The sequence below is a fragment of the Telmatherina bonti genome (assembly GCF_933228915.1).
Source record: "Telmatherina bonti genome assembly, chromosome: 14".
Classification (NCBI taxonomy): Eukaryota; Metazoa; Chordata; class Actinopteri; order Atheriniformes; family Telmatherinidae; genus Telmatherina; species Telmatherina bonti.
Genome location: NC_136612.1, coordinates 25,904,559 through 25,914,764, shown reverse-complemented (window position 1 = coordinate 25,914,764; position 10,206 = coordinate 25,904,559). Strand labels below are relative to the sequence as shown.

Sequence of the window (10,206 nt, the reverse complement as noted above, 5' to 3'; positions counted from 1 at the left end):
TAAAATGATGCAACCATATTATCCATCACATATCATTCATATCCATTTAATACAATTCAGGGTTGCAAATAACTCATACCAGTTGTTGTCAGAAAAGAGACATGGCATACCCTGGACAGATCATCAGCCCATCGAGGAGTCAAATAGTTCACTCCTAAGGTCTATTTAAAATTTCTAGTGAACTGAACATGCACTGAAGTACTTGGAACAGGTGAATTAGACTAAGTCAGTTATTTATTATATATCCATTTAGTTCCCATTATGAAAAAAGGAATTGTAACAAGAAAATGTATCTTCTAAAGCTACTTTGTACCACTGATGGGACACTAGTATAGAGTTAAAACTCACTAAACAGATTGTTTTGGGATGCCCTCTAGTGTAGCTTCTGTAGTACGCCCCTACTCAGTGATCTTGAAGTGGTTTATTGGACAAATCTGTAAGCACCCAACTGCAAAAATTATAATCAATAAAAATGATAATCAATAAGAAACTCAATCAAAAAATTGTGTTTCATTTTTATTAATTATATTCAAAAATCCACAAATTAGAAGAGACACAGTCTAGAATTGTACACAAACCATCAGATAACAAACTAGCTGTGTGATTACATAAGTGAGCTTAAAAAATCTACATGTATAAAAGATAGGTACTTAAATAAAAATAAAAAAATCCAAAGGTTATAAAGTTTAAAAATTTAATCACTCAAAGTAATTATGAAACCTGTGAAAAAATCTTGAATAATAGAAATTTTGACATCAATAGCCTATGCACTTTTGTTCAAAGATTTCAGTTTTAGGCATAATAATTACAAGTTTATACCAACATATATTATTTCAATATTCATATCTTACATGGAGCATGCTTTTAAAATCCAAATCTCTCACTTCCTGGTTCTCCAACAAATCTTACCAGTTTCACCAGTGCTTTCAGTTATTTGTCAATCAACCTTTTACATCTCGCTAGCACACAATACACACACAGATACACTGTGATTCTTTCCTAACACCAACCAACATACCCTCATGTCTAACCACCCCAAGTCAATTCAATAAAGGTTGGGATATTAATTTGTGAATTTAAACAAACGCAACCAGCTGATCTGAGAAACTACTGTTTCATTCAGAACACTGAAAGCATATCAAGTATTGAAAGAGAGACATTTTACTATTCAATGGAAAAAATGATGGCTTACCAGACTGGTCGTGTCACTACTGTATGGCACACCTTGCTGCCATCAAATTTAAGATGAGCACATATTTGTAAATACATATGTTGAGTAAATAGTCTCACTTGTTGCATTTGATATGTTTTCTATGTTGTGAGAGACAGGGGTGCTTCCAAAACTCACAAGTGGCTGCATTCTGTTTTTATTTACATGTAACACAGTGTCAAGATGTTTTGTGGTTTTAGATGCATAAAAACACGAAAAGCACAGTACAGAATCATTTAGAGAATAACTCTTTCCTTCATCATACTGATGGAAGTGTTCATGTTTACTGTCTCAAAGTTAAAGTTAAAGGATGACAGACCGTTTATAGAGTTTCTGAAACAAGGCCAGCGCTTTAAATCAAGGTTTGTCTTCTGGTAACAACTGTTTGAGAAATAAAATGATGATCCTGGCAGGTCCTGAATTCAGTCAGAATAAAAATGAGTCAATGCAAAAATACTCTGTAAATTAATTTTGTGTATAAATATTGATATATTGTCGAGGTGGTGTGTTATGTGTTATTAGCACCAATGACTAGTTGATGCAAGGACACTTATCTAAAAGAGGGGTGGCTTTTATTATTCCAAATGGCAGTAATGGTCACACACAAAAAGTTTACTGTGTAACGGCTGTTGTACAGATTACAAAAACGAACACACATCGTCCTAGTAAAAACTGACATGAGACCGGTGCGGAGTAAAAAAAAGAAAAAAGAAAGTGGAAAAATGTGTATAAAAATGAACTCCAAAATGAAATTTTGTAAAACGCTTTTGACTTGTAAGTGCTACAACAGACAACTGAATTGTTGCGAGGCCAGACTGATGACGAACAATTTATCATTCTACATACGTTCAAACACACTGAGGCTACAAAAAGACACCTGCGTACTAAAAGACACCTGCGTACTAAAAGACAACTGCGTAAAAAAATGGATTAAGGTGAGAATTGTGCAAGCTGTTATGTCATTATCTGCATATTAAAATGTACTTTATTACTATTCAGGGTGAAAAAAAAAACAAACAAAAAACAGCCCCAGACAAACTTTTTTTCTAAATGACATAGATGAAGGAACATCTGTGTAACTGGAGTAGTTTATTTTGGTTCAACAGTTGGAGGAGAGGAACCCAAGAGAGGAGACTTTGGTGAGACCTGGAAAAATAAATAAAAGGAGAACTAAAATGAAACTGTTCCAAGCTTTTATTTAGTTATTGAACTTTAACCATGCTTAGTGGTTACAGCCACAGCATTAAGCGTACTGAAAGGTGAAGTGAGAAACACAGCTTGTCATATTATATGCTGCTGGCAAAACTGTTTCCTGGAATTTATATGAATATGACTTTGTTTTGCTCTCCTGCTTTTACCCAATAAAAGTGTAGTGGGTTCTACTAAATGTATTAAAGGTAAAGTTTAATTAATACAAGCTGCTTAAGACTTATAAAGGAACCTTACAAATTTTATCATAAAAAATGCAACAGAGCATTAGAATGTTAAACAGGGCACTGCAGGGATAATGGATAAGGATGCAAATAATTCACATCATCCTTAGAACAATTAAAGCTAGTGTAAGGAACACCTCTTAAATACTACAACAATGGCACCATGTTTGCAGTGTTTGTTGCAAATACACATGTTCCTGCAAAGCATGAACTCTGTGATGAGTGTGTGTTAGCATTTCAATACTTACTGGGGAAGGAGGCTTTGCAAAGTTGAGATGAGCATACAGGAGTACGGCAATGTCATTCTGACTGGCCTCTAGGGCAATAGATAAAGCAGTGCTGCCATCCTGTTTGATGAAACAACATACGTCTGGTGAGATGGTGGATTTGAACTGGATGTGGGAGAAAAAAATTGGACCGAATATGCTTACATTATCAGTGAGCGTTGCATCACAGCCTGGGATGGACAGTAGTTGACGAACAATGTCTACATGACCATGTTCGCATGCACACATGAGTGCAGTGGAACCATCATCATCACGAATGTTAACCTGAGCTCCACAGGACAGCAGCGCTCGCACCATGTCCCCTCGACCGTGACTCACTGCCAGCATCAGCGCCGTCTGCCCAGCCTGCAAAGACGCATCATTCAGAGTTCACTCTGATTTATTTAGCATGTACCAAAGTTACAAGTTGTTGTCACAGAGTTTTCCTTTGTGTTCAAACTTCGCTAGCACTTTTTAAGAAAATGTGCAATTCTGAAAAGCATCTGGAAATAATTTCTAGCTTGGATGCAGGATTGTGGGGATGCAGTGACATTTAATGAGCAGTAGAGGACGCACCTGGCTGGCCTTGGCGTTGACATCCCCTGTGCGCAGCAGCTGCAGGACGGTCTGAAGGTCGCTGTCAGAGTGAAAGGCAGCCAGAGCTGTCAGCATGATGGCTGTGTAGCCGGCCTTGTTCTGCTTGTCAGCATTGCACAAGCCTGTCAGGTAAAAACATTGATCTGAATGACAGGTGATCCACCAGCCCAAACACTGACATGTATGGGACAGATTTATTTTAAGGATCGTTTGACACTGACTGATACAGGACATGACACAGGAAACAAAACAATTAGAAGGAAATCACATATTTTAGACTTTATTTGAGCAGCCTGATATTATAAAATTTTACCATTACAAATACTTAAAGGCAATACAAAACAACTGCCATGTCTAAATTAATGTTAAAACAGTATGATGTGAATATTTTTTTCTTAAAGAATTAAAAAAAAATATCTGATTAACAGAGACAAAATAACACCTGTTGAGTGATGAAATTGTTTATGGTTAATTGAAATAAAAGCAGTTTTCCTTTACTTCTCATATCCTTACTCATACATTAACACACAAAATACATACACAAAGAGCTCACCAGTGTCCAGAAGAAGTTTCACCACGGGGAAGTTGGAGTGAGAGACGGTGTAGTGAAGTGCTGTGTTCCCGTTGCCATCTGCCATGTTGATCACAAACTCCAGCAGCTGAGGGGAGATTGAGGCGAAGGTGTCCATGTAGGCCTTGACAACAGCTGTGTCGGCTGCTTTGTGACAGGACACACGTAGCCACTCCTGCAGCACAGTGGTGTAGGCCACCCTCTGACATCAGACACAAATGAGGACATTTAGGGCAAATAAACACTTCACACACAAGCGGGACTTGTTGGAAATCGAACCCTTACAGAAGTACACAGAAATCGTGTCGCTTACAGCGATGCAGAGAATGTCTAATAAATGCAGAAAAAAAAAAAGTTTGGAATTGTATTTAAAGTTGTTCGATTTTATAATTTTGACAAACAACTCTTTACATAAAGAATGGATCAAATGTCACATAATAACAGCTTTCTTCTTTTGTTACAGCGAGAAAGCATTCCAAAGCATTAGACGCTTTTAGATTTCCCAGAAAGAAGTAATGAGTGAATTAGATTCAACACGTACTGCTGCTTGTTGGCTGAAGGCATTGGGCTCCCCCAGGGCTTTCTGCAAGGCGTACAAGGCTAAAAGCAAGCTCTCACTCATCTCCAGTCTAGGACAGACAAACAAACGACATTAGCAATCGATGCTCATCGATTCAATCTTTAATGCCAGGTTGCCTGTAAATTATAGGGATGTTTACCTGACTTGTTTAGATGATGCTGTTACAGTGTCAGTGGCAATGCTTTCAACCGATGGCTTGGACTGTGACTGAACAGAGGCTGGAGATGCTTCTGACTGGACGATGTACTGCTGCTTGATAGTCTCAGTGGTTTTAGTGACACATGTTGATGAAGCACAGGTATCGGAAGACTTGATGGAGTTCTGCTCATGAGTGAATTCAGTGCTTGATGAAGTGGATGTGATCTTCTGGGTTAGGGTGTGCTCTTCTGATAACTGGTCCACAGTTTCTTTAGAGGCAGAATCCCCGGCTTGATACGGAGGAGCTGATGGGGAATCCGGTGCTGATGGCTGTGAGGCACATTTTTGTGCAACAGTGTCTGTTGCTGGTGACTGAAGAGGTTTGTCGGAGAGTCTCGTGTCTACAGTTGCAGACTGGCTGGGACTCTGCTGTGAGTCCGGGGTGACAGCTGGCAGTTTGACTTCAGTTTGTTGAGGTACTCTGGTGCTTTCTTCTTGTGGCTGAGAAGTCTTGTTAAGGGTAATTTGCTGCTGCTGGTTGTTAGAGTCTGGTAGTTTTTCTCTGGCTTCATGATATTCACTGGAGTCACTCCCTTCATCCGAGCTCTCACTGCTGCTGTCATCTGATGAAGTCGACTCATAGCTGTAAGAAAAAGGGACTTCTTGCAATTTCACATTTCCTAATCTTAGTAAAAAATAAATCAAGTTAATCTTGTTTTTAAGCAGATAATATGAAATACTGGCTTCTTTTTTCTTACTTTTCTTTCTACTACATATCCCACTGTTTAGCTTTGACAATTAGGGCTAAGTGGAAATACATTGTTGATTCACAGTAATGGGCACTTACCCTCCATTGATTCCAATGAACTGTAGGTTTTTCTTTGTAGATGGAGAGCCTGGTTCACCGTCTGCTTTCCGCTTCATTATTGATCTCAGAGTAGACTGAGGAGATGAGGCTAAAAAAAGATTCCACCAGTAAAGTATACAACAGGAATACAGCATGATCAAAACAAGTTATAAAGTTGATAAAGGTCCTTATACCTGCTTTAGGTGATCCCTCTTGCGACTGGGCATAATCATTGGTTGTATGAGCATCTTCTTTAGTAAGTACCAAACCGCTCTGACCAGATGTTACAGCAACAGTTGGATTTACAACTGGTACTGAGGTGGACAGCCCACTCCTCAAGACATCCCGTACCTGCTTGGAGCTTACTGCAATTGGCAACTCAAAGGGAGTCTCTGAAAAATGAGGAATATTTTTTTTTAAATTATTTATCTTATATCCTTTATCTGTATGTTTTTAACATTTTTTGAGGAGGAAGGCAACAAAGTGCTACAGTAAACATAATCTGATGCAATCCAGTACAATAACAGTCCATTAAATCTCAGACACTCCCCACAAACACTAAACTTTTCATGTTTCACAAAACATTATTGTGTTTGATTGTGTGTGCAGCTAATAAACTGCTAATAAACTCATAAATTTAGCAACCTCTATTATACAATGCCAAGTAAACTCAGACCTTCAGTTTGTCCTTTGTGGTGGCCCTCAGTGATCCGACTCACTGGCTGAGGAAGAGGGGAGCTGCAAGTTTCTGCCCGGAGCCGTGTGCCCACCTCCACCACAGTGGGCTTCTCTAGTGTATACACCTGGATCCCCACCGTTCTCTTTTCTCTCTGCTGCGGCTGCTGTGTGAAGCTGACCAGTGTGTGCAGACTGCAGCCTTGTGGTTCCTGCCAGCCCATGCTAGTTGCCATTACTGGATGCTCTGCCTGAGGGGTCTTCTGCACAGCTGCGACTTGCTGCTGGGTAGCCTGCAGCTCCTGTATTGTCCTCTTTAACTTGCCCTCAAGATGACCTACTTGATCTCTAAGAGCCTCTGTCTCAGGCATCAGTCCCAGATCCTTTTCTCGAACCCAGACCCCAACATGACGAGTGCCCTTAGCGTCTTCTGGTCCCACTCCAATCGTACGAACTTCCCGCTTTACATCTGGTCGCGCTCCACCCACAATCACTGTGTCTTCAATCTCACACCCTGAGTCTTGCTTGGAGCCTTCAGGTGTGGTTGGAGACATTAGCCCTGGTGTCTTGTTACTCTTAGCTCCATTGTTCACCTCTTCTTCAGGAATGTCGATGTAGAGTTCCCCACGGGGACGACCTCGGCTGAAACCGAGAGTGTGCCCAAGGAATTTCTGGCTTTTGAGCTGGACACTGAGCTGTCTTTTCTCCTCTTGCAGCACAGAGATTTTAACTTGGAGCACAGGGATGGTCTTCACCTGCTCCTCAAGCTCTTTTATTTTCCTGAGGGCTGCAGCCATCTGCTCTCTGACATGTTGCAAGTGCGCTGGGGTGGGAGTCACTGGGGTAGATAGGCCAGAGCTCAAGGGAGTAAAGGATCCACCTCCACCTTGTGCCCGGTTGAAGCTGTGTGCACTGCTGAGGGAAGTGTTAGAACCTGCTACACTGTTGTGCATGCTCCCCAGGTTGGAAAATCTCCGCGCCTCCTTTTCCTCCTCTAGCTTCCTTCGAGCATCTAAAAGTGTTTTTTCTACCCGAGCAGTACTAAAGCTGGGCCTCTGTGATGTGTGGTAGCCTGGAGCACAATAGGAATAGGAGGAATGTCGGCTGTCCATACTGGCATTTGAGCACAGAGACTCTGTGGAGGTCCACCAGGAGCCAGCATAGCCATAGCCACGGGGCAGGGAGCCAAAGCGTGGCCGGCGTTGGATAGGCACCTTCTTGATTGTGTTCCCCTTTTCAATGTCGTTAACATATTTGAGGAAGTCTAGGTCCAGACGATAGCCATAGGGGGTCTCCACTGAGTAGGGTGCCTCCTGTTCTTTGGTGTGCAGAGAAGGAGGAACAGGCGGGTTGAGTTTCCCTGCAGAGGAAGGAAATAAACTTTAAACAAATGGAAAATCTGCATCTAATAGCAAATCTAATAGAAAATAGCATTATTTCATGAATATTGTGCATTTATGTTTATTCTCTAAAACAATTCCCAAACAAGGTACAAAGTCAAATGGTGTATTAAATCCATCATCAGCTTAATATACTTCCCAAAATAATTCAGTAAGTAATATTTATTTGTTTTTCTATAGTGGCCATTTTCAAAGGACAACTTTTAATTATTTGAGAGGCTTTTGGATTTCTATTAACAGCCTTAATTTCCAATTGTTTCTTCTATTCAACTGAAAGGGTACAGTTATGTAACTAATCAAACAAAACAGTAACTGGGTTGGCGCTGCATTGGTTCAGCTCCACTGTACAAAGCAACCGTGTATCTGGTGATGTGTTTTTTTGAAAGTTTGATCCAGCCAAGTATCTGTGCCTTTATATTTTACTATAAGAAGCTGCAATAGCTTCGGCTAGGATATAATTGCATGAAAATAAACAAAGTCTTTTGTTATCAATATTTACAAATAAAGAGGAATTTGGCCAGATAAATATGTTATGAAATTATAAAATAAACTTTGTCTTTCTTTATAAATTTGTTTGTTTAATTTATTCATCTAAGAATTTTTTCATAGCCATGTTTATTCTTTTAATGACTATTTATTTATGTATGTTTTATTGACATTGATTAGATGGAATGTCATACTTCTTGACTTTATATTCATAATCAGAAGAAAAATAAATACAGTCAGCACCTGGGAAGCTGGGGTCCATGTGCAGCACCTGAGCCATAATGAGCCTGTGGCTGCTTTTCAATCACACAAACTCTCACCTGTGGGAGGACAGAAAAGCTGAAATTACAAAAGAGTATATCAAATGTTTTCTTCTAGTAACACAGAGACAAAGTTCATGGAAAAACTGTATATGCAAATGTGTAACAGAAAATACAACCCGACAAGAACTGTATTGACAAAGAGCCAGCCCTTCCCTGCATATGGTTTGAGTCTTTGCCAAAAACTAGTCCTATTTTTGGCCAAAAATATTTCTTTTTTTTGGTCATATTGTTGTTTCTACATGATGGTGAAGGATAGCGTTATTGTTTCTTTCACTGCATCAACCTCTTGCCTCCATGCCTGATTTAAGCTGTTCATTTTTTGGAGCACAGTCATTTGTGTATTTGCTTCTGTTCATTGCAGTCAGAGAAGAGAGGGGAAAGTTTCCTGGCAGCTGATTCCAGAACAGAGATTTGCCAGTTACAACCTTATTAGGAATCATCTGTGCACACAAACTTCGCCTCTCAATTTCGGGTTTGCACATAGTCTGTTCCTGCTCTCACTTGCTAAACATTGCCTACCACATGTTTATTTTTTATTTGTCCTTGCTTTATGCTTTTCTGCCTGTCTCCCTCTCTTAATGTCAGCTGATGATCAGGAGGTTTCATCTTGTCACTTTTTTTTCATTTTTCCATTGCCTTTGCTTGCTGAGCACAAAAAACAGTGATTGCCGAAACTTACGGGTTTTTTTTATTCCAAAGGTAAAAGACTGGACTAAAATAAACAAGATATGTTGTATTTTTACTTTCACAGAAAGCCACCCTCAACAGGCCAGTTTGAAAGAGTTTGTGTCTACTTGGAAAAGATTAACTTTCTAGGTCATCGCTTGGTGGGAAGAGGGGATGTAATGTTTAAGCCACCCACAGTATTAGTCAGTTGAACATCTTTAAATTATTGTGGCTTTAGGGAGCTATGATGAAAAGTTTGAGCTGAAAATCTTTACGTTCTTTCTTAAGGCACACTCAAATTGATTCCGTTTAAGACTTTTTTCTTTTTCTCCCTCTCGTGTCTTGTGACCCGCAGTCGTGCTCGCTCAATTGTAAAAAGTAGGGCACTTGGAAACAGACGAAATTGACTTGATATTTCTGAAGTGCTGTAGTCAGTTAAATTTCTTGGTGTGGATTCCCTCTTATCTGTATCCTTTCTCCACCCTTACATGCCAACATGACCACATGTTAAAGAGCCATGATAATTTTGTATGCCTTCGTATAGAGATCCTATTTAATGCTAGGAATTTAAAGCACTTCTCATCCAACAGTGTTAAGAAGGAATCACACTGCTAATTCAATTTGATTGTACTAACAATAAGCCAACTATCTTTCAACTTACACATGAGGAATTTATAAGATGGCTCAGATATAAATTGTAAGAGGGCCTTACATAAATACTGTATGAAGGTTGTAGAGAAAAAAAGATTAAGTGAAAAAAGCCTTCTTTCATAAGATGTTTTCACTGAACTTGAATACTATCATAAAATATTAAAAAGTTGAGTTTTGACTCACTGCCTTTATCCTTCATTGTGAGATTATGTTTATCACAAATGTAAGTGTCAAACTGATTATGTGTTGCGGTGTCAGTATGACTAAATGTGTGAGAAAGTGAGAGCAGGACAGAGAAGAGTCTGGAAGTGAGACGCTGTGTGACAGTATGTGGGCAGGAGGGTGGAGGACAGCGCTGACAGG

The 10,206-nt window shown here is 39.7% G+C and overlaps 1 protein-coding gene across 1 annotated transcript in view; it reads right to left on the bottom strand.

The window, feature by feature from the left end:
• Positions 1-585: 585 nt before the first annotated feature.
• Positions 586-10,206, bottom strand: part of kank2 (KN motif and ankyrin repeat domains 2) — a 17,276-nt gene continuing 7,655 nt past the window's right edge. The window contains exons 3-13 of the mRNA XM_079252626.1: positions 8,447-8,523; positions 6,319-7,677; positions 5,837-6,034; positions 5,643-5,751; positions 4,797-5,438; positions 4,619-4,706; positions 4,060-4,279; positions 3,486-3,628; positions 3,075-3,275; positions 2,892-2,990; positions 586-2,356 (exon numbers count right to left, since the gene is read on the bottom strand). Coding sequence (XP_079108752.1) covers positions 2,300-2,356; positions 2,892-2,990; positions 3,075-3,275; positions 3,486-3,628; positions 4,060-4,279; positions 4,619-4,706; positions 4,797-5,438; positions 5,643-5,751; positions 5,837-6,034; positions 6,319-7,677; positions 8,447-8,483 — 3,153 coding nt within the window. The 5' untranslated portion in view covers positions 8,484-8,523 and the 3' untranslated portion in view covers positions 586-2,299. The remainder of the gene's footprint in view (positions 2,357-2,891; positions 2,991-3,074; positions 3,276-3,485; positions 3,629-4,059; positions 4,280-4,618; positions 4,707-4,796; positions 5,439-5,642; positions 5,752-5,836; positions 6,035-6,318; positions 7,678-8,446; positions 8,524-10,206) is intronic.